This window comes from Lagopus muta, chromosome Z, assembly GCF_023343835.1.
Source record: "Lagopus muta isolate bLagMut1 chromosome Z, bLagMut1 primary, whole genome shotgun sequence".
Classification (NCBI taxonomy): domain Eukaryota; kingdom Metazoa; phylum Chordata; class Aves; order Galliformes; family Phasianidae; genus Lagopus; species Lagopus muta.
The window spans coordinates 28,369,334-28,393,885 of record NC_064472.1 but is presented as its reverse complement, the minus strand read 5'-3'; the positions used below and the strand labels follow the sequence as shown (position 1 = coordinate 28,393,885).

At 39.9% G+C, this 24,552-nt stretch overlaps 1 protein-coding gene across 1 annotated transcript in view; it reads left to right on the top strand.

Annotated features, from left to right (window-relative positions):
• Nucleotides 1-718: 718 nt before the first annotated feature.
• Nucleotides 719-24,552, top strand: part of KIAA2026 (KIAA2026 ortholog) — a 60,660-nt gene continuing 36,826 nt past the window's right edge. The window contains exons 1-3 of the mRNA XM_048930726.1: nucleotides 719-1,557; nucleotides 5,851-6,051; nucleotides 9,541-10,967. Of these exons, the coding sequence (XP_048786683.1) occupies nucleotides 941-1,557; nucleotides 5,851-6,051; nucleotides 9,541-10,967 (2,245 nt within the window). The 5' untranslated portion in view covers nucleotides 719-940. The remainder of the gene's footprint in view (nucleotides 1,558-5,850; nucleotides 6,052-9,540; nucleotides 10,968-24,552) is intronic.

The following is a 24,552-nucleotide window of genomic DNA, read 5'->3' as shown; positions in this document are numbered from 1 at the left end:
GTTCATGCATGTTCAATGCTGCGAGCACCAACACATTTCCCAGATATTTAATACTGCCGTGTCCAAGTGACGTTCCCCAGTTCGCTGCTGCCTGTCACAGCGCAGTGGCACTGGAGAGTGTCCACGCCTTCACAGAATAAGAGCACCTTCAGGACGGCTCAGCGCTGGCAACCACCGGTCCCGATCCCCCCCGTGCCTAAAGCAACCCCCCGCCCCAGCCCACGGCCGGCACCTTCCCCGCGCCAAACAACCACGACTTCGCCTGTGCCAACGGCAGCCGCGCGCGGGCGCTCCGAGCGCGTCGCCCCCTGATGACGCCGGCTCACCTGGCGCCCAAAACACCCATCCCCCGCTCGAGCGCATGCGCTGTAGGTGAGACGCCGCGTCTCTTTCTCTCGCGCCTCTCCGCGGCCGCAGCGCCCCCTTCCCCCCTCCCCCGGCGCGTGGCCAACGGTCAGCAATGGCCGCCGCCAGCCGTCGCTGTGGGGTGGGCCGCACCGTGAGGCGAGGAGGCGGGAAGGGGAGGTGCTGACGCGAGGGCCGCCCGGCGCCGTGAGCGCTGGCGCCGCGCCCGCCTCCCTTCTTCCCGTCGCTCGCGGGGGATCGGCGGGGGGCTCGGGGCGGGGTATGCGCCGTGCCCGTCGCCGGGGGCGGCCCCTGAAGGCGAGGGCGCGGCTGAGTGGCGGGCGGGGCCGTGCGCGCGGGTCCGGGCACGCCAGGCGAAGGCCGGGGAGAGGCGGGCCCAGCCGGCTGCCGGCCGCCGCCGCTTCCTCCTCCTCCTCCTCCTCTTCCTCGGCGGCCGCCGTCCTCCCCTCGGTGGCGGGGGGCAGGGCTGGGGCCGCCGCTAGGGAGAGCGGCGAGGGCTGAACCGCGTCTCTCTGCCTAGGTGAGCCCGATGTGGATCCCGCGGCCGGGCTCGGGGCAGCGCGGCCCCTAGCTGATGCTGAAGAGCCTGCCCGCGGCTGGCGGCGCCCCTGCAGCCGCCGAGGACCTGTGCGCGCGCGGGGCGGCAGACATGGACTCGGCGCGGCCTGCCGACGTCGCGGAGCGGACAGCGGGGCTCGCCGCGGGCGGAGACCTTTCGGCGGAGCGGGCCTCGGTCGGCCGTCCTCGGCGCCGGGAGGAGCGGCGGGACGAGGATGGAAGCGTCGCGGGAGGGGAGAGCGGCGGCTGCTCCTGGGAACAGAACCTGAGCCCCGAGCTGCAGCAGGGATACCGCATCCTGCGCGAGTTCCTGCTAGAGAAGTACCGGCCTCTGACAGCGCCGTTTTTAAAGCCGCTCACGGATCAGGAATGCGTGAGGGAAGAAGGAGGAGCTGGCTCCCTCTCGGGTCATAATAGCAGCCGCTCCGCTCGGCAGTCACCAACTGGAATGTGGCTGCTGAAAATGGAAGAGAAATTTTCCAGCGGGCAGTACGCAGGGATAGCAGATTTCGTGGGTGACTTCCGGCAGATGCTGGAGACGTGTTACCGGTTGCACGGAGTGGATCACTGGCTGTCCAAACAGGCTCAGAAGCTGGAGATGATGCTGGAACAGAAGCTGGCGTTGCTGTCCCGGTAAGTGTGGAAAAACTGTCGAGGATCTGGCATATGCCGTTTACATAAAGTAGATTATGCAGATGTATTTCTTTTTGGAAAGTAACCTTCTGTTCCTCTTCACATTCAAAACAAACAAACAAACAAACAAAAAAAAAAAACAAAAAAACCCAGAAACCTGAACTCCAGAACCACGAATGGTTTTAAAAAAACACGTGAGTAATTCCCAGTAGGATCAAACCTTCAAACTCTCAGTACTACCACAAAGAGGAATGGTGCCTACTGGCACCATTCAGGTCTTAATTCAAAATGTTTTGGAGTTTCTGAAGCTTGACATACTAAAATGCAAAGTAGGGCTTAGCATTTCCTGACTAAGATTTTGCATCTGAAAGAAGCCTTTTAGGAACATGGAGACGCAGTTGTTTGGACAAGATGTCAAATGCTCCTTTCTTTATTTTTTGCTGGCAGAAACAAGTGCTGCCCGTGTATGACTGCCTCTGTATGACCGTCTGTTTAAAATTAATACCAATCTCAGTTAAAAATACATGATGATTTTTACGCAATTTTTGTGGTCTGCGAAATTTATACTGCCTTTAAGTAGGAATAAAATGTTGGGCCAAAGTACCTGCTTTGAAATGGATAATTTAGTGTCCCTATTTTTGGAAATAAGGAAATGGAAAATAACACCTAGCATTTATAAACACAGATTTAAATAACAAAATACAAATTGTGATATGTTTAAGCATAAAGTCCTTCCTTGGTTTTAAGCCAAAGCAGCTGAGTGTGGAAACATTTCGAGCCATATAGTACAAAGTCCAATCTAAATCAAACTGAAATATGTTTTCCCTTCAGTTTGACACAGGCCAGTCACATTAAAGCTGTGGTGTCTTTTTACCCTGAAATTTCTACTGGTTTTCTGTATGACTTTAGTGTTTTACATGTTAAAATTCCCAAAAGATTTTTGGGAGAGGCTGAAGGTGAACAAGAAGGAACGGTATTAGCAGATATGTAAAGCTGTTCATGTCCATCAAGCTTAAACTTGCTAGTGACACAGGGTATTAGTGCCAGCTGGTAAGAAAAACCTTTCTTGTGTAGTGGGAACACTTGAGGAGTATGGGGAAGAGCTCAACTGAATAAGTGACTGTGAGTATGAACTGTGTTGGTGTATCAGCACTACACATTTGAAACAGTTGTGCCTAACAGCAGTTAGGAGTAGAATGAAGTAGCTGTGCATAATGGAGTGTGATTGGCTCAAGAAAACCATCTATATTGATTAAAAAAAAAAAAAAAGAATCGTGTCTTAAAACTATTAACCCTGGAAAATAGATACCTAATCCAACAGGATTTGAAAGGTTTATTCTAGATTAATTTCTGTATGTAGTATGACACAACATCTCAGCAATATTGAGCACAGGAGTGTTTTGTGGAAGCCTCTGCTGAATTATGTTACTCTCATTGGACTTGATAGGATGTGAAAGAGCTCAGTGCTTTTTATTAGAGATTACATAAGAAAGCAAAGGCAAATTATGCACAGTGCCATCATATAGTCATACTTATGTTTACTAAAAAATGCAGTTGCTGTTGTCATTCTTTTAGAAATGCAAATGCTTTGGTTCAAATAAAAAATATTGAACAGGCTAAAACTTATTCTAGCCTTATCTGTAGGGTATACTACAGATGTACTACTGTGTTAGTATACTCTTATACTAACACATCAGAGATTTATAAGGATACATCTTTAAAGTTTCTATGTGCATGGTAAAAGCCATTGGCAGGGCTGCTGCCCACCAGCTGAGGCTCCCCAGGGCCCCATCCAACCTGGCCTTAAATGCTTCAGGGGATGAGGCATCCACAGCTTCTGTGCCAGTGCTACACCGTCTTTAAAAATTTTACTCTCAACATCTAACCTTAATCTTTTAGTTTAAAACCATTCTCCCTTGTCCTGTCACTATCAGTCCATGTGAAAAGTTGATTTCCCTCATGGTTGTAAGATCTCTTTAAGTACTGGAAGGCCACAGTGAGGACTTCCTGGAGCCTTCTCCAGATGGTACAAGCCCAGATCCTTCAGCCTTTCTTTGTAGGAGTGCTGCTCCAGCACTCTGATAATTTTTGTGGCCCTGCTTTGGATCTTCTTGAAGAGCTCCGTATTTTTAACGTCCTGGGGACACCAGGCTTGGATGCAGTGCTCCAGTTGGGTCCATATGAGATCAGAGCAGAGGAGGACAATTGCCTCCCTGGCCTGCTGACCACCCGTATCCTGATGCAGCTTGGGATACTGTTGGTACACACTGTTGACTCTCATTGTGCTTTTCAACCACCAGAACCCCTAAGTCTTTCTTGCCATGCTGCTCTCAGTGAATTGGCTGTGGATGCTCTGTCTCTGGAGGTATTCAAGGCCAGATTGGATAGAGCCCTGGGCAACTTGGCCTAGTGCCAGATCTGGAGCTTGATGTCCCTGCTCGTGGTAGGGATTTTGGAATTTAATGATTCTTGAGGCCTTTCAACCCAAGCCATTCTATGATGCTTTGAGTTTTCCCCACCTGTATACATATCTGGGATTGCCCTCCTTTAAGTGCGACACCTTGCACTTGGCTTGTTGAATCTCTCTGGGTTTGTGTGGGCCCACTTTTCAAGCTTGTCCAGGTCCTTTGGGTGGCATCCCTTCCCTTTTTAGTATCAACTGCATCACTCAGTATCATTAGCAAACTTGCTGAGAATGCACTCAAACCCTTTTTCTAGATCATTGATTAAGATGTTGAAGAGCACCTGTCCCAAGGCAGACCCCTGGGGACGCCACTCTTGACTTCCTTCACTTGGACAGAGAGACATTTACTATAACCTTCTGGCTGCAACAGTACAGTCAATTCCTTATCCACTGTATAGTCCACCCTTCATATCTCTTCAATCTGGAGATAAGGATGTGGAGTCAGAGGCCTCCAGGCAGGCAATGTCGTTTGAGCTTCCTCTTCCTACTGATGTTGTCAATCCATTGTAGTCCAGGTTGGTCAGGCACAACCTGCCCTTGGTGGAGCCATGCTGGCAGTTGCAGGTCTCCTCGTCTTGCACGTGCCTTAACACAGCCTCCAGGAGGATGTTTTCTGTGATCTCATGGACATTTGTGAGGCTCACTGATCTGTTACTCCATGCTTCCTTGCATTGTCCCATTCTTAAAAAATGGTAGTGATGTTTCCCTTTTCTCCAGTCACTGAGGGCTTCACCTGACAGCCATGACTTTTTGATTTATGGTGAAGAATAGCTTGGCAACCACATCAGCCTGTTCTTTCAGGACCCTGGGATGCATATCATTGGGACCCATAAGCACATTTACTCTCATCAGGTGGTTTTGAGCTTGCTCTTTCCTTTCTGCGGGAGTGATTCTGTTCTCCCAAAGTCCACCTAGAGGTTCAGGGGTGGGAGAGTGGTGGAAGGACTGATTTGCAATGAAGGGTAAGGCAAAGGCTTTGTTCAATACTTCAGTTTTCTACACATATTTTGTTGCCATTTCCCTTTTCGTTTGTGTTATATTCTTATCAGTGTACCTGTAGAATCCCTTGATATTTTGACATCCTATGCCAAGTTCAGTTCCTTTGGTGCATGGGCTTTCCCTATCCCAGTTGGCTTCACGGTGATATTTACTCAGTCTTCTTCATCAAGTAGTTCAGGTGCAGCAATGTTGACTGTGTGATTTTCAGTTACTACAAACTAAAGAGTATTACCTCAAAGTAGGGAGTAATTTTAAGAGGAGGTTGGATTTTGTTTTCTTCCCTCTTGTTTTCAGAGTGTGTGATAAATGTCGCTTAGAGCATTTTCACTGCATTACTTTGAAATACAGCATAGTATGAAGTGTTACTGCTCAACCACCTATGCTGTGCTGTTTTACAACTTCTTTTAAAAAATATTTAATAGTAATAAGCTGCTGTTTGAAGAAAGTGACAACAAAAAAAAACATTTTTTCAGTATTTTTAGATATCTTCTAAAAAGTGTGATTTCTTAAGCATTGAAGAAGTATTTTCTTTCCAAATATTTATCTAATTCTATGACTTAAGGATTAAAAAATGGATTTAAGCCTCCAAATAGTACTTGATTCCTTGAGATAACTACCCATCATTTTTAAGAGACATGAACATATATGTATGTTAATCTATTAGTTTTAAATTACACAATTTCGTAAAGGTATTTCTGAAGGCAGTCCTAGTGATACCAAGAGAAGAAGTCCTGACTAAATATTCTTGACCTATGGGTGGTGGTGTAGGCATTGTAGTGCAGTAGTAAAGGAAAATTATAATTGTGGATTGACTTTGTTTTCCTTTCTAGGCACTTAAGAGAGAAGACATCAATAGCAGTAACATCTAGAGGATCCTATGGTCTAGAAGATGAGAAAGGAACACCATGCACTTCAACACGACGTCGTTCCACACCTCGCAATTTAGTAGGCTTGTCAACGGGCATGTTCGAGTCTGTGATGGTTCAGGTTCTAAGGCAAGAGGAACAGCTCAGAGCAAAAGAAGAGAAGAGGTAAAAGGAAAAACTGTGTTTTGGTAAAATAATCATGCCATCTTAATACTTGAGACTCCTTTGCATCACTAAACTTGGTAGTATTATTTGTCTTTAGTAAATGAATGAAGCCAGCCTTCAGTATAATGTATCCATGGAGAAAGGAATTAGTTTTTAATTTATCACCTTCTTGGAAAAAATATTAAAGCATTATAATCTTTGTAAGTAATTTAAGGCTGCTGCTGTTTTTGAACTGTAAAATTTTTAGTAGTAACTGAAAGCATCTGCAGCCCAGTCATGGTTTATCCTACTTCTTAATGGTCTTTTTCCTATACAAAAAACCAAACTAACAAAAAAACAACTACCAATATGGTCACAGAAATAGACTGTAATTACGCTTGTTTGTACTTACCTCACTGACGGCCAGAGGCAAACTTCTTCTGCAAGTGCCATTCCTGTTATCTCACCAGTTTGGCATTTTACCTTTTTCGTTAGGTAAAAAAATTTACAGTTTGTGTGTAGTTAACTCTGAGGGATTTTGCAGTTACCAAATGTGATAAACATGGAGGGTAGTGATAAGAATTTAGCTTTAGGAGATGAAATGCTTCTAAATTTTTTCAAATCTAAAGGTTTTAGAGATTTTTCCCGTATGTAATGAAAGCATTCTCAGTTTGCAGGTAAAAATTTTTAACAGATCTGAAGCCATACAGTTTGGGCTCTGTTGCATACTAACCAGTACTTCTTCCCTAGATATGATTGAGTCTTTCTTGTGATTCAACTCATTTTCAACTTCAAAAAAGTAAAGATTAGTAGAGATTTTATTTCTCTGGTGAATTCCCTTGAGCAGTGTTCAACTTTGCATTCCATTTCTCTGTACTTGATGTACTTTTTTTATGAAAAGGTTATGGAAATTGAAAAGGCCTATCAAATTAGCAATACATTATTAATGGAGATCCATATAATATTGATATCATGTGTATTTTTCACAGTATTTTTATCTATAAATACGCATACTTGAAACACTACGTTGACATACCATTTTTCTTCAAAAGTATATTACAAATTCCTGTGCTTACGTTGGATTATTGATAAAATATAGATGATGTTGTGTATATTCCATCTGTTATGAAAAAAATAGCTGTTCACCTTCTTTTTCTAGAAATCTGATACCCCAAGTTGCTACAGAGTATGTACTTACCAAAAGGAGATATAAAACTTCTGCCTTGGGTGGTTTATTGCAGTTTACAGTGCCTTACTTTTAGTAAAGCCATTGAAGTGTTCCTTAGAGCACTTGATCCACTGGCAAATACGCCTTTTACTGAATTTGCCTTTCACTCGTTCTTCATTTTTTGTAATCATGTTGAAGTTTGTTCACCTGAAATTGCATTTAAATCTATTTAAAGCTTGTACTGAATTGATTGGGAAAATTCAGTTAAAATATGGGTTAGCAAACAATTATCCATGTTTTTCAGGCCTAATTGTTGTGGTGTATTTTTGTTAAATTTGTGGTATTATCTCTAGTCTCAGAACTAAAGCACTACCTTAGTAGATACAACTTAATCGTTTGAATCTTATTACTATTACAAAAAAAAAACCATCCAAATCTGTTGCTGTAATACTGGCTATTCTAATTGTGAGTGGGTAAAGTATTTAAGATTTTAATTTCCACTGTATCAAACTTTGCCTTCCTCCCAGTCTTGCTCTACTACTGATTTTTCCCATGAAATGGTGTGCAGTTCAACAGCGTAACTTGCTTGTGTGCTGTCAAATCAGTTTTGAGCCGCTGTTTACCTAGCTTGCAAGTGAGTGGTCTGCTGAATAAAAACATATTCCTTTTCTGGCTGTGCATCCAGTGAGTCAGCATGCATTCTTTCTAGTTATCAAGCATATTAGTTGAGTCTCTTGAACTGCTTGAGTTACTAACTTGCAGCGCTAGGATAGGCGAAGTTGCTGATGCTGGCGCCTTGCTAGAAAACACCCTCATACCTAAAGAAATTGGCTGTTGAAATCCAAGTTAATATCTAAATCTTTGTTCTAGGTACTTAGTCTTACAAGACGCAGGCATTTTATGAAATGGATTTTTTTTTTTTAAATCATAGAATCATTAAGGTCAGAAAAGACCTCTAAGATCATGAAGTCCAACCGTCAACCCATCACCACCATGCCCACTAAACCATGTTCAAGATTTTCTTAAGCTGCATATTTTGGAAGACTGAAACACTTTTTTTTTTCTTTTCTGTAGTTAATTTTGTGGAATTCCTACTCTGTGTCTATTCATTATCTTTTTATGGGTATAGTTTGTAGATAATTTTCTTCCTTGTTGTCTATTCATGTCTTGTACAATCTATTTTATCTATCAATTGATGGTTCCTTTTATAACCTCCCCTAAGTCATACATTAATTGAGGTAAACTTGATTTAGAACATGCCTTTGCAGCTATTAGTTTTATGTGGCAGCAAAAGACTTTTTTTTTTTTTCCTCTCCTCCCAAGTGTACTTACAAAAACAACCTTTGGAGAAAAAACGATGAGAAGCTTGGGAATAGCTCTGTAAAAAATTTCCTACAAGTATGGTTGTATCCTAGTTCTAACGGTTGGAATCTGGTCATGGTATAAAGCAAAAATGTGTCTTTACCATTAAAACTTAAATTCTTCTTACTATTAACAGCTGTTGGTGCTGATATGATTAATGATGATGTCCTGTTAGTTACTCTAGAACTAAATTAACATGTCTTGTGATCTAGTAAATTAGGTAGTAAGGTAATGGCTATCTGAAGTGGAAGCATTTCTTCCTCTTCAACTTGTTGCTTTTGACTGTCATGATAAATTTACAAGTAAAAGGAAATTGTTCTGTATATTGTGGCCATGTTTTTCTCTTGCTAATGTTTTGTATGGAGTCTGAAATTTTAAAGGAGTTTAACAGGACTCGTATTGCCAATAACCTCTTCCTCTGAATACCCACTATTTCTGCTCTATCCTTTTCTTAGATAGGGGACCAGAACTGAATACAATTTTTCAGGTGAGGGCAAACCACTAATGTAATGACATCTTATTTCTAATGTCTTTTTCCATCACATTCTTCATACAATGTAATATGTTTCCTTTTTGACCACTGTTGTACACAAGCTAATAAACAAGCCTCTACATGGGAGGGATTTTCACATTCCTGCATGTGAATGAAGCACTTAAGTTAGACAGAAACAATGAGATTACAAGTTAGGTGACACAAGCCACATGACAATTTGGAATTAAGTTACCTAGCATTTGTATTAAGAGATGTTTATATGGGTGGATGACAAGTAAAATACTGTTAATTGGAAATACTGAAACACAGCAAAAATAAGGGATTTGAGAACTAAAGAGGATTATGTTTTATAAATAACCAAATATTGGAATGTATTGTGTTCCTTATTCCTTCAAGATGTGTATATCATACTGGAGTTATGATTTTTTTTCTCCTGTTTCTTTTAATTCAACTGATACCTGATTTTTTGTGGACTTTCTCCTAATAGGATGAGAGAGCAAGAAAGAAAAGAAGCAGAAGAAGCTAGTCAGAAGGAAATAGAAGAATGGGAAAAGTCACTTTTAGCTCAAGCAGCACCTACGAGGATGGAGACGATGTGGGAGATTCCAGCTATTGGTCATTTCCTTTGTTTAGCACAACAGATTTTAAACTTACCTGAAATAGTGTTCTATGAATTGGAACGCTGTCTTCTCATGCCTCAGTGTAATGCTTTTTTATCTAAAATAATGACTTCTTTGTTAAGTCCTCCACATCGCAGATCTACATTACATCGTAGGCCAACACTTTCTTACAGGGCTTGGGAAGCAGCACTAAGACAGAAAGTCCAACACTGGTATAATGTTGTAGGGCAGACTGACAATCCTAATAGCTCTGCAGAAAAACTTGGATTGTGTCCACAGTTTTTTAAAGTCCTTGGAGAAGTTAATCCCTTACAGGAAAAACCGTTTCATGAACTACCATTCTACCAAAAAGTGTGGCTGCTTAAAGGTCTCTGTGATTTTGTCTATGAAACACAAAAGGATGTTCAAGACGCTGTTCTGGGTCAACCTATTCATGAATGCAGAGAAGTAATTCTTGGTTATGACTACTTAGAAAATGCATATGTTCATTTTCCACAGTTCTGTGGTGCAGATGTTCGTATTTACAAACAGAAACCTTTTCAGGCTCCTGAGTTTCCATCTCCTCCCATCAAAGTAAAAAAAGTGCCACGTACGAAGGTAGAGAAGGTAAAACATGAGTATGTAAGCAAAAGTAATGGAGCTGTCAGCTCTGGCAATAGAGGAGATCTGCTACCTCGTTCCAAGTCAGAAGTAGGGAAAAGTATGGGTTCCATTGCTGGCTGCCCAGAAAAAGATACACATTTAGATAGCTTTAGTGTCACTACAGAGATTAAGATTAACTGTGAAATGAAGACCTCAGGAGTCTGTGATATTAAAAAAACTTCTTATAAAGAGAACTTGAGGCATTTAATTAGTTCAGGAGAGATTGTGAGCATGGCCGATCACTTTAGTTCAGGAGAGAAAAAGCCTGCAGAGAACGGACAGGGTTGCGCGGAAATGGCCAGAGTAAAAGTTGAGATCAGTCCATTCAAAGAGAACACGCTGAAAGCTTGTCAGGTGCTTGTCAATGGCACTCATAATGACAACCAAGACACAGACTACAACAAATCTGCTAAAGAAATAACGCTGGAGAACTCACTTCGAAGTAATAACAATAAACTAATTAAGTTGCGGGCAAAGAAGAAGAAAAAGAAAAAAAAGAAATTGAAGGATATTATAAATGAAAATCTGCAGAAAAAACTTGATGACTTGCAAAGACGACGTGAGGTTCATCTTTATCCATTCAAATCTTACAAATCTGAGATCCAGAGCAAGTTATTCAAAAAGAAAGCGAAACACAAGAAACACAAGTCAGGTGAGTTGACATTTTTACCTATAGTAAAAACTAATGAAATACTGATTTTTTTTTTGTTTGTTTGTTTTGAAATTTGCTTAGCTGATCATTCTGCATTTTGATTCTCGAAACTGGACAGCATTATTGCTTTACCTTGTTCAGATACCAACTTTTTGGTGAGAGTTTCCCTTTCAGTTACGCAGGCATATATTACAGGCTTGCAAGGTGATTGAACTGTGATTAATTTACGTAATATGTCTAGAGAGAGTGTAACTTGTAAGAATTTGTGTGTTACAAATAAAATTTAGGTGAGTGAATCTGATTGATTAGCTTCAGAGAGATCAAACAAGCTTGAACTTGTTTTTTGCTATGCTATCTCACAGCAATATTTCCCCTTTCTGGTAATATTACTTTATTCGTGTTCAGAAGAGTACAGAGTAAATGTGTGATATGATGATTCTAAAATCATCACTCCTAGAGATATACAGTGTTAGGTTTGGTTTGTACAGGTATTGGTTTGACTGTGGGCATTAATCATGTTTCTGCTTAATCAAGCAAATAGGATTGAGAATTTTTGCAGTTGACATTTTTGTCATGTATGTGGACACCACGTAGTTAAATGCTGTAGGTGGGTGGAGGATTTCAGTTAACTCACTGAAAAACTTAAAAACAATTTTAAAATAGTGGAGGTACACAGTTGTTGCATCACTTCAAATTATTAGGTGGCTGCTGTATTTTTTTGTGAGCTACTATAAAGCAGTTTTGAGTCATGAGCTTAGCTATGAATGAAAGATTTTAGCAGGCTGCTTCAAACACTGCAGCAGGCCTAGTTTCAGAACAGTGTCAACTTGCAGGTAAATACTCGTTTTCAGCCATGAAGTTAAGCAACAAAAGATTTGTGTTTAACCTAACAGCTTGTGAAGGACAAGTGCATTCAGAAAATTGTTGCCAGTGTAGTTTAGTTAGAGCTTGCATGGAAACTTAAACCTAAGAAGACAGGTAACATTTTTTTGATCCTAAGTATCTGTGCAGAATATTCAAAACAACTGTCTTACTATATCAATCAGTCATAAACCCCTCCCTCCAAAAAATTTCAGTGAACATAAATTTCATCTGAACATGAATTTTAATAGTTGCAGTTCAGTTTCATATACGTCGTGTTTAGCAGCAATAATGCATTTTGCATTGTTAGCTTTCCAAATGTGTTACTGTTTTCATTTACTTTAAAAACAAACAATTAATAACAACCTAAATTGTAGGTGAGGGTTTTTAATTTAGATAACTATTGTTTAAAAGTTCCAGGCTGGATTTGGCTCTGGGCAGCTTGGTCTAGTGGTTGGCATCCCTGCCCACGGCAGGGGGGTTGAAACTACATGATCTTTATGGTTCTTTTCAGCCCAGGCCATTCTATGATTTTATGAAAAGTAAATAAACAAACAGATTTCTGTGACTGTATTTAAGTTACATTGCAGTTTTTGCTGTAGGTGTTATTTTACAATGCATACTTTAAAATCTTCTTTCTATGAATTGTTTTGAATGACAGTCGCCATTAGCAAAACATTATAAAATGTGTGGAAGTAGCTTTTGAAACTGCTTTATAGAGGTGATGTTTATTGTGCTAACTGCTTTTCTTATATGCCATTCATAAAAACAAGAAGGCTTCAAAAATGCATGTTTGCCTCAGTTTTGGTATTGGATATACTTAGTGGCATGTTATCAGAATTTTTTTATACTTACAAATCATATTTTATTAAAACTGAGAAGAGGAGAAAAAACTGAAGTGGTGTTAAATGAGATGTAAATATCTCTAAGTTGCTTTTTAAGAAGGGCATTACTAGCAGCTCTCACAGAATAATTGTATTTATAAGAAAAATACATTCTAGAATAATTGGAGCACTGGTGAAGTCATCTGTGGAGACTCAGCTGAACACCTACCTGGGTTACATGTTGTAGGGTACTTGCTTTAGCAGAGGATTGGACTCAGTGATCTCTTGAGATCCCTTACAACCCCTATAATGTGCTTTCTTTTTTTTTTTAATTTCTGGTTTCTGGTCTGTAATGTTAAAGAATTCTTGCTCCTGTGTAGATCAAAAGCTTAATCTTGCCCTGGAAGTAGAAACAGTATTGCTCACCCTAATGTGGTGAATAGCAATTTTTAAATATTTTATGTGTACACAATTATTATATGTAATATATATATAATTCCTGTCCTTCAGTTTATATTCTCTCAAGAACAAACTGTCTTCCAGTGAGTTTTTGAGTCTAACATATAGTTATTCAATGAATAGTGAAAATGAAGATAGACATGCCTGGCTTTTCATTACTTAGTTATGTTATTTATGATAACCAATACAGCTATAACTTCATTTGTTTTCTGAAGTGTTAAAAAAAAGTTTGGATTTTGTTTGGATCTTTTTTCCAAAGACTTTGCTATTACCAGACTTTATTACAAGATTTACCTAATACTGGCTTGATACTGGAATATAACTGAGATTATTTACACAGGCATCATACTTTGTGCTTTATGCTGAAGTTCTTTAGAATGTATTTTAGGACACAAATATGTTTCACAACCTAGCACTCTATGCCACTAAACACAGGGGAGCTAAAGCTATTATTCTTTCAATGCTGTGTGTGTTTGTCCATGACCTGAACAGTAAATTCAGCTGTAGGATGCTGGGTACTTCTGTTTTTCCAGTTCCTTGTTGTATTGTAAGGAATTTAATATTGTCAAAAGTTGTTTAATGCAAATAATAGTGTAAAAAAAAAAAAATTGTTAGGAGTGAGTTTCTGTAACATATGGAGAAATATATGGAGAAATAATACCGTCAGTTATCTGAACTTAGGTTTTAATTATACATACTTTTGTTTTTGGGAACACTGTGGATTTATAGTTAGTTACTTTCATTATCAGTTCAGACAGGTGGAGAATTGTCATAGAAGAAAATCCAGAAGAGATGACCAAAGCTTTCTGCTACATGTTCTGATGGTGTTTGCACAGAGCTCGTGTTTGTCTGTTGAATGAGAAACAACAGAAATGCCTCTTATCTACTTTCACTTTTCTTGTCCCTACTATTTAGTCTAATTTATGCTGAGGTGGGGAGAGTAAGACAACATTCAGACATTCCTCATCTGTAAATAAGAGGCATTCCTAAGCATGTTATGAAGAGTCTTACCTCATTTGATGTTTTCTTCTTTCTCTCTCAAACTTAGGGGAATTTCCCGCATTATTCTGACCTTGCTGGAGAAGAAATTTCCTAGGTGATTAAATATTATGTGATAGAGCTTATGTTCCTTTGCTTATGAAGTACGCATATGTACTCAGCTGAAATGGATAAGGAAGAATTGGATTACAGGAATGAACTCATACTAGTACCATGCTACAGAAATTGCTATTCACTGTTTTGTCACTTTTTAGTTTAAATAGCATTCCTCAAAGTTCTTCTGAAATTTGTTCTTTTCTTGAGGATGTCATTACAGCGTACAGTAAAAGAGACTTAGTATAGCCACTCTGAATTCACAAAAAACATTGATTTGAATATGATCATAGCAATCACTGTTCTTCACTATGTTCCTTTGTATAATCAATGAATATAAAGATGTTACAGTTATGAAATAAACAAGAGAGTTAGACAAAGCAGGTCATAATAACAAAAAGAGAATAGATAGGACACTTATCCATATCCTGGGCTCACTTATAAAACTCCAGCAGAGCAGATCTCCAGAAGAGATCCTTCCCCACTGGTAGCCAGCTCTTAAATGGGTCTAGGAGAAGTGGAGCCAGGCTCTGCCCCTTCCAGCAGCACAGCTGAACTGCCTTCACCTGTGCTGCCATGGCTGACCCAGTGCTCGCCTCAGGTGATCAATCAGAGGTTAAGGCCGTGATTCAGCAGTCCCCATAGATCCTCAAAAGTAGTGTGTAGAACAGATAATGATAAATGGAAAGTTTGCTTTAGCAAGATGCATTTTTTACATGTAGATGGATTGGGTTGTTTTTAGCTGAAAGCTTCACGCAATGACAAAGTCTTACAGGTTGGAAGGAATCTAGATATTATCTAGTCCCACTCACCTGCTAAAGAAGTTTCCCTAGGGTAGTGTGCACAGGAGAAGGAATATTTTTAATATCTCCAGAGAAGGAAACTTCACAATACCTCTGGGCAGCATTTTCCAGTGCTCTGTCTCCTTTAAAAGAAAAACTTTTCCCCATGTTCAGATGAAAGTTGCTCTGTTCTAGTTTGTGCCTGCTGACCCTTGTCCTGTTGCTGGGCACCATTGAAAGGAGGTGAATGTCATTGTCTTGACACTCACCCTTCAGCTATTTATAAGCTTGCATAAGATTCCCTCTTGGTCTTCTTCTGGTTGAACAGTCCCAGGTCTCCCAGCCTTTCCTCATGAGAGTGATTCTCCCAGATCCTAATCTGCTTTGTAGCCTTCCCCTTGACTCTCAGGTAGTTCCCTATCTTTCTCTAACTGCGGAGCAGAGACCTGGACACAGTATTCCAGATGTGACCTCTCCAGAATAGAATAGAGGGGGAGGATCCACCTTCTGCTGGCCACACTCTGTAATGCAACCCAGCATATCATGGCCTTCTTGGCATCATGGGCACATTGCTTGCTAATGTCCTGGTGTCAACCAGGACACCTGGCTCCCTGTCTGCTGAGCTCTCTTCCAGCAGCTCAATCCTTAACCTGTACTGATGATGCAGTTATTCCTGCCCAAGTGTAGAACTCTGCACTTGTCCTTGTTGAATCTCCTAAGTTTCCTCCGTAATCAGCTCTCTGACCTGTGCAGGTCTTGCTGAATGGCAGCACAGCTTTCTGGTGTGTCAGCCACTCCTCCCAGCTTTCTATCATCAGCAAACTTGCTGAGAGTGCACTTTCCATAACTACTGTGAGGAAAACTACTGGAAAATGCAACCATATTGTAAGCATTGCAATAAGTAAGGAACTTCTTTATAAGTTATGAAAAGAAGAACGTAATCACTTTATTGAGTCTTTGCAACGTGGTAACTGTGTCAATATTACTGATAGAATAGTACTGAATATGATTGTATGTGTAATCAAGATCTGAGCTTGAACTAGATCAGTGTTTAGTGCTCTGAAGTAAGAATTTCACTTCCCAACATTTTTACATTCGCAAGTATTAACATCCTTCTGGGCTTAATCAATTTTTGTCTTGCTGTACATAGAGACTAGATGTGAAATGGCATCTAAACTACAAACAACCTCATGTTTCAAGATAATGAATTCTGAATGGTTGACAAGTGAATGTCTTCCTTCCTTGACAGGGAATAGACTCTTCAGCAGAATCTGTTGTGATAGGGCAAGAGGAAATAGTTTCAAACTAAAAGAGGGGAAATTTAAATTGGATATAAGGAATAAATTTTTACTATAAGGGTGGTAAGGCACTTGAACAGGTTGCCCAGAGATGCAGTGGATGCTCCGTCTGTGGAGACATACAAGATTAGTCTGGATGGGGCTCTGAACAACCTGAGCTAGCTGTAGATGTTTCTCTTCATTGCAGGAGAGTTGGACTAGGTGATTTTTTAAGGTCTCATCCAACTCAAATGATTCAATGATTTTGTAATTCTTGGCTTTCCTGTTCCTATCTCAGCTTGTCTGGACAGCATTCCTATATTCTTCCTGAGCCACATATCCCTGCTTCAGTTACCTGTGTGCTTCCTTTTTATCCCTCAGCTTGACCAGCAGGTTGTTTTTCCAGCTATATTGATTTCCCGCTCTTCCTGCTTTGCTTCGAGCACTGGGGGATCTACAACTCTTGTGCTCTCAGAAGGGCATCATTAAGCTCTGCTCTGTTCCTTTGTCCCTAAAGAGCTTCCCAGGCAATCTTATCCAATAATTCCTTAACCAGCTGGAAGTTAATTTATTTGAAGTTTGGTGTCTTGACGTAGCTCTTTACCAGGCCCATATTCCTCGAGATCACGAACACCTCTAGGACATCATTTCTACATCCCAGTCCACCTCCAGTCTTAACCTCTTTAATGAGTTTGTCTGTATTGGTGAATAGCAGGTCCATAGCACTTCTCCTCTGATTGGTTTATCTAGTACCTGGAGCAGGAAGTTACCCTCATTGCACTCCAGGAGTCTCTTGGATTGCTTGCAGCCTGCTGAGTTGCTTTCCCAGGAAGTACTTAGTGGTGGAAATGTCCCATAGAGATGAGAGACTATGTGCACAGTGACTCTTGTAGCTAAGCAAAAAGGCCTTGTCACCAAGCTCCTCTAGGGCCTGTAGTAGATCCTACCACCAGATGTCCTTTATTGGTCTTGTCCTTAATTTTTACCCATAAGCTCTTAATATATTCATGACTGTTTCTCAGAGGTAGCTCTTTGCAATCTGTCAGTTGGTTAACATATAGGGCAACTCAACGGCCCCTATTTCTAAAAAGCTTGTATCCCATTGATGCCTTGTATCCCTACAAATAGTGTTCTGGTTGTGTAGTTTGTAGAATGGCTTGTGTTGGAAAGGACTTTAAAGACCATCTACCCCATTGTGGGCAGGATTGGCAACCTCCACATTTCTAAGAGCAATTAGGACATAGTTTTCTAATTACACTATGGTTTCCAACTCCTCCTGCTTATTTCCCATGCTGTATATGTTGGTGTAGTGGCATTTCAGCTGGCCTATGGGGAGTGCTACCTTCTTGAAGGAGCCCTCCCTCATGGCTTTGGAACAAATCTGAGGTTTTTTTTTCCTCCTGCTTCCTTAAGTGACAGAGTTCCCTGGTTCTTTTTTGTAACTCATTTTTTGTAACTAAAGAGGTACATTCTCTTTTCCCATCAAACCTAGTTTAAAGGTTTGCTAATTCAGTGCAGTCAGATTCCTGCCTATCTGGTCAGTTGTGTCCCATCTGACATCATGTCCTGGTCTATCCAAGATGCATCCACTATCACAGAAGTCAAAGCCCTCTGTGTGGCACCATCCATGCACCCAGATGTACCTGTTAAGACAGTGAGGCACATCAAGCATTGTAGTGCAAGGCACAATATAACAACATAGGAATTTTGACTTTGCTTGGAATGCAGACTGGGTGAAACTGAACATGTGCACAGGGGTGATAAAAAAGAAAGGATGAGAGTCTGATTGAAGTAACTCCATGTGCCTGAAGCAGAGGTTGAAGTAAGTGTGAGTTCAGTCATCTCTTTAATGATTAATAATTCAATTTGTGTAGAAAACACCTTTATAGCATACATCTGCTGTAACCACAGTGATTTGTTGAAATGTTATCCCTTAGAAGAACTTCAGTGTAAATACTGTACCTGTGCTTTAAAAGATTCATAGCTATTTATCTTCTTAAACTTTATTTCACAGTATATTTTATTTCTTTGAAGTATCATTAAGTTTTGTGTGCAAAGTCAACATTTGCTTGAGTGAGAAGGAATGAATTTAACAGCCTGGCAGCTGTTTTGTAGTACCTGGTATGTTTTTGTCTTCAGAATAGTAAAGACTTCGTTGTAGGTGTCTGACTTCTTTGTGTGGAACAACCTGTTAACAGTGTTTAAAATAGTACATGTGGTTTCTTTTCTTTTGTAAGTTGCAACCAGATTCTCAGTGCATCAAGCTGTAGTGCCAGTCAAGTTTAGTAATTCTGGACACGTGCCTCTGTTGTGGGTTTATTTGCATTGTTCTTTAAATCACCATAATTAATGCATTTGTTCAGATCTGCTTTGCCATTGTAACTTTATAAAAACATTCTCTACGCCAACATGGAAGATCTAAAAAGTCTGTAGTAATGCTTCATTTTCTAGATAATTGCATGTGATATTTTCTAGAAGGGGGAGCTGTTGGGATCAGCATTGAAGATGAGTACCGCAAAGTCGGGACGTGCTCAGTTTTGCCAAACCTTTCAAATGTGTGAAAATGTATCTTAAGTGTTTGTGAAGAGGAGAACTCTTGCGAGTTTTTCCATTTTAGATCAGTGGAGTTGCATATAGAATGGGATGAGCAAGCAGGAATTTTTTTTTACTTTATCATGGTGAGTATTGGTGATGTAGAGTAAAATACCAGCTTTTTTGTCCCCAGGGAGATTGCTGCTGTGTTGCATATGCTGCAAAAATTGCATTACTGCTCTATGATGATGTCACTTCATAATTTGTAGCACAGATTGTTACCTTCAAACAAGAGCCACAAGATCGCACAAAAAGTTTTACTAGCTGTTTAGATATGTTCCTCTTTTCAAGTAAAAATGATTTATGTTTGCTAACTAATAAATGGTCTGTATTACTCTTGATGAAGTGATTTAAGACTGTCAAGAGCATTTCTAAGAATTTTCTTAGTGCTGCTGGGGGAGCTGTTAGCTAATAAGGTTGATTTCCAGTAAATCTTTGAACAGAAGTATTTAAACAGCATTGTTATTTAAAATGAGTAAATGCTGGAAGATCTGTAAATGTGAACTTTTTTTTTTTTTTAAACTTTTTCACTCCTAGCTATCACTTTGATTAGCAAATGGCTTGATCACAAACCATAATTACATAGAATCACAGAATGTTAGAGCTTGGAAAGCACCCATGGAAGTCATCTTGTCCAACCCCTGTATACAAACAGGGCCACCTTGAGCAGGTTGCAAGCAGTCACCTACACAGTAAAAATAAAAATTCTACTGATATTCAGACAGGGAATTTTTTGTTTCCCTTTGTGCCCATTGCCTCTTGTCATGTCTCTGGGAATCATTGAATTGGACCTGGTTGTTTTCTTTGCAAGTGCCATTCTGGTACTTACATACATTAATGAGATCCCTCTTACCCTTCTCCAGGCTGAGCAGTCTCAAGTTTCTCAGCCTGTCTTTATAGTAATGATGCTCTAGTCCCTTCATCATTTTCATGGCTCTTTCGTTGCACTCTGATGTACCCTCATCTGTCTTTTACTGGGGAACCACAGTGTTCCAGCTGTAGTCTCATTAGCCCCCAAAGAGAGGAGAAAGGCCACCTCCCTTGACCTTACTGTCCATACTTTGTCTAACGTAGTCCAGGATACCATTAGCCTTCTTTGCTACAAAGGTATATAGTTGGCGTGTGTTCAAGCAGCTGCTTTCCTTTGAGGTAGCCCCCAGCACATTCTGGTGCTTGGGATTGTTCTTAACAAAGTGCAGGTCTTTGCACATCCCCTTGCTGAACTTCCCTTGTTTCCTGTCAGCACATTTCTCCAGACAGTCCAAATCCCTTTGGATACAAGCATGATGCTCTGCCCTATCAGCTCCACCTCCCCATTTTGTGTCATCTGCACATTTACTGTGTGTACACTTCACCCTATCATCCAGATCATGAATTATCATACAGAACAGTATTGCTGACTGCAAGGTTCACCACCAGTTACTAGCCTCCACATAGACTTCATTCCACTAACTACCACCCTTTGGGCCTGGCCACTTAGCCGGTTTTCAACCCATCTCACTGTGTGGTCATCCACCCCATAAAACAATCTTTTCTTTGCAGACCTTATGGGAGGCAGCGTCAAAGGCCCTACAGAAATTCCCTGCTTTTCCCACATTTAGCAGGCTGATCACTTCATCATTGAAGTCTGTCACACTGATTGAACATGATTTCTCCTTCGTGAATTCCTGCTGGCTATGAGGAAAGAAGCGATGAAGGAAAATAAGTAACAATCAGCACTTAATTGTCTATCAAAAGTATAACATTATTATACGTTGGAATTGAGATTTGAATGGACAAATTCATTCAAGACAGAATGAATTCATGGAAGTCATATTTCTTCGGCTTCACTTACTATGATGATTCTTCACTATTAATTGAGAATTAACAATTAAAACAGCAATGTAAAAACTATTCAGTTTTTAATTATATTACTAATTTATTTTGGTTTAGTTTTATGTTTGTTATATAAAATACTGTCTTTGGCTGAGGAGCCAGGTGTACATCAAACCTGGAATACATTGTTGCAAGCAGCATCTCAGTCATACAAAGAACATTAACCTCCTTTGAAATCAACTTTTCTGAGAGCACTGTTTATTTAATATTCATTTTAGTGCTTTCAGCTATCTCTTTTTCTCATTATACAATACACAAGTTTCCTTCTTCATAATCCTTCAAAAACCAAGCCAAGACAAGAGGACAGGAGAGTATCCAAGTTAAACATTACTTGCATGTGCTCAGCATACATGTGCTCTGGCCCCTTCTGCAGGTGAGTAGGGGTATGCTCTGTGGGTGTATAATCAACAAATATAAAGACGCTATAATCATGAAATAAACCAGAGAGTTAGACAAAGCAGGTCATAATAACAAAAAGAGAATAGATAGGACACTTAGCCCTATCCTGGACTCACTTGTGAAACTCCAGCAGAGCAGATCTCCAGAAGAGATCCTTCCCCACTGATAGCCAGCTCTTAAATGGGTCTAGGAGAAGTGGAGCCAGGCTCTGCCCCTTCCAGCAGCACAACTGAATTGATCAATCAGAGGTTCAGGCCGTTATTCAGCAGTTCCCATACAGTGGGAAGGCCTGTATTTACTGCATTCCTGACGCAAGATGGAGTTTGTTTTCATTCAGAAAAGCAAACAAGGAAATGATAGATGAAATGTTACTCAACTGTACAGCCCTTATTGCTGATTGTGTGCATTTTGACAGGAGGTTTGTGTTAGCAGGTAAAGTCAGGTAGTATACAAATCAAGCTTTTCTACTGTGATGCTGCCAGGTCTAGGTGTAGATTTGCATCTTTTATTTATGAGAAATACTATCTACAATTAATAAAATTTTTGTTTTATATCCATACATGTCTGGACTATAGTTTCATTTAGGGTAATGTGTTGTAGTTTAGTTGAAGATTAAGGCAAAGTGTTTTCCCTGTATTCTCTGGTGGAGAGTTAAAAGAGTCCTTCTGTGCTAAATGAACAGGGCTCTTGCCTTAGATGTTTGTAGTTTTTACCTCTCTAACCTCAGGAATGTCTTAATTCTGTCTGTTTTGGGAGTGGTATAAAAAAGAATTGATTCTCTCCTGCACTATTGGAGGGAGAAAAGAGATGAGAAAAGCTGCTTTTGTCCGGGGTAAGATGTCTTATATCCACTTCTCTGAACTGAAACCCCAGTGAGATGTGAAGCCTGCTGGAAGAAGCATTGTGGAGACATTAGTAATTGTGGCCCATGTTAGTGGGTGAATAAAAGATTAGGCAGGAATAATGCCGGCTGACATTTCCTAGTTTCACAATTTTTTTATTGTAGCAAAGTAGAATTTTATTAATACAGTTTTGATAAGTATATATTTGAAAACAAGTCAGTTTCCCTTGTTTAGTAATATTGTATAATTTTGATAAAAGGCAAAAAGTTTTTTTTTTCTTTTTAAAGAAATATTGTCATATTTGAAATTAAACTTTATATAAAAAGTAAAATTTTAATCTTATTAGGAGTATTGCCATGTGGTGCTAGCAAAAGTGAGGATAAATCAGTATTTACTTATTCATCTTTATAAAGATTAATCTTTATAAAGATTGAGGTTCTGGAGCAGATGCAAAGAAGAGCATCAAGGCTTGTGAAGGGCTTGTAGGGTATGTCCTATGAGGAGAGACTGAAGGATCTGGAGCTGTTTAGTCTGGGAAAGAGGAGGCTGAGGGGAGACCTTATTGCTCTCTTCAATATCTGAAAGGTGATTATAGTGAGAGTGGGGTTGGTCTCTTCTCACTGGTGATAGGTGACAGGATGAGGGGAATGAGGGAGGTGGTTGAGTCGCCATCCCTGGATGTGTTTATAAACTGTTTGGATGTGGTGCTCAGGGACATGATTTAGCAGAGGGTTGTTAGTTAGGGTAGTATGGCTAGGTTGTGGTTGGACTCGATGATCTTGAAGGTCTTTTCCAACCTGAGCGATTCTATGATTCTATTTATAATAAATATAAATGAATCTATATGATTCATTTATCAAATACTTGTAAGTATTTCTCTGCTGTGCAAAAAAAAATAAAAATAATCTGTTGTAGCTGTTGGATTGGGAGACCATTGGGAGACCACTGTTAATTCTTCAATACAGTAGTAGCAACAGCCTTTGCGAAGTTGCAACTGTTGAGAAGAAGACCTCTTCAGAAGTTTCTAGATCATTATTTTATGTGGACTTCTTGTTGTAGTTTGGGTAATAATTTATTTTGAAGGGAAACTATTTCATGTTTTTATCTTTTCATTCTTAACATGATTGGAGAAGACAACTGTGAAACTGGACAAAACATTTTCTGATTTATCTTCCATCTGCGCATTGCACTCTAGCACTATTGATTGCTATGTGTTTGTAATAGCATGTGTATTTTCTACATGGCAGTCTTTGATAAGCAGCACAGTGATAGAAAAGTTGGTTGGAAGGAATTTCTGGAGGCCACATAGTTTGGCTCCTTGTTGGAAGCAGCACTTTTAAAAATGGTCACGTTGACTGTGACTTGTCTACCTATTTCTTGAAGACATCTAAAGGTAGAAGTCTATCTACTGAGTCACCTCATCCCTTTATGAGAATGTTTCTACCGAAATGACTGCACATTCACTGACACAGGCTACCCAGAAGTCGTGGAATCTGCTTCTTGGAGACGTTCAGAAGATGCTTGAATGTGGAACTGGGCACCCTGCTCTCATGTTTCTACTTGAAAAGGACTTCAAACAGATGGAACCAAAAGTCCCTGCCAACTTCAGTCATTCTGTGATTCTATGATTATTTCTTTAGTCTATGTGTTGAATTATTGCTAAATGGCTTCTAAATCACATCTAGTAAAAGCGAGAGACTGAGAACTGGGAGATAGGGAGGTCACATTGAATCACTATAGGTAATTTAATGAAACAATGTGTATCAACTTTTTCATTAGATTTTTTTTTTCCTTCTTTATTTTTCATATTTGTTTTTCCAGCTGTGATTGCTTAAATATATTTGTACATTGAGCGTGGTCTGAAGGGTACAGTGTGCTATGACTCAAAATACACTTAGCATCTCTCAGTAGCATTACTTCTATCTTTGAAGTGAGTAAACTATTTTGAACAGTCTCTTTAGCTAAGATCACGGGTAAAGGAGCTCTAGCAGATGATACTGGAGTAGTTTAAGAAATTGCTACTCACAATAGTAATCTGTTCAACCCTTTACTGATTTTACTGTCCATACAGAATCTGTGCCCACCTCAGCCTGGCAGTTCAAGACAAGCAGCTATGCTTTGTGGTGGCATGACTTCAGTATTAGTGTGACTATTTTTGTATGTGACAGGGCCAATATGAAGCAGCTGGTAGGGGCAACCATATCTTACAATCGATGTTGTCTATGCAGAACATACTTGTTTATCAGTTCGTAGTTTCAGATTGTGTGGATTGTGTGGATTTATTCTGTGGAAGACTAATTTTTCATAACTTCAGAAGATTTTCACTTCAAAATATTCAAATTCACTTACACTAAGGTACCAAAGGTAGTCCGGAAAAAGGGCACATGAGTAAGTGCAGCTGCATTGTCTCAGGAAGTACTGAAGAAAAGTTCCTTTAAATGCTTATTTTATCATGTTTTGTTTGTTTGTTTTTTATTTTTTTGACAAGCTATTAGAGCAAAAATTTCCTTTGTAACTTAGTGACTAAGGAATGCTTTTTTTTTATTGAAAACCCGAGATTACTCTTAACCAAAAAAAAAAAA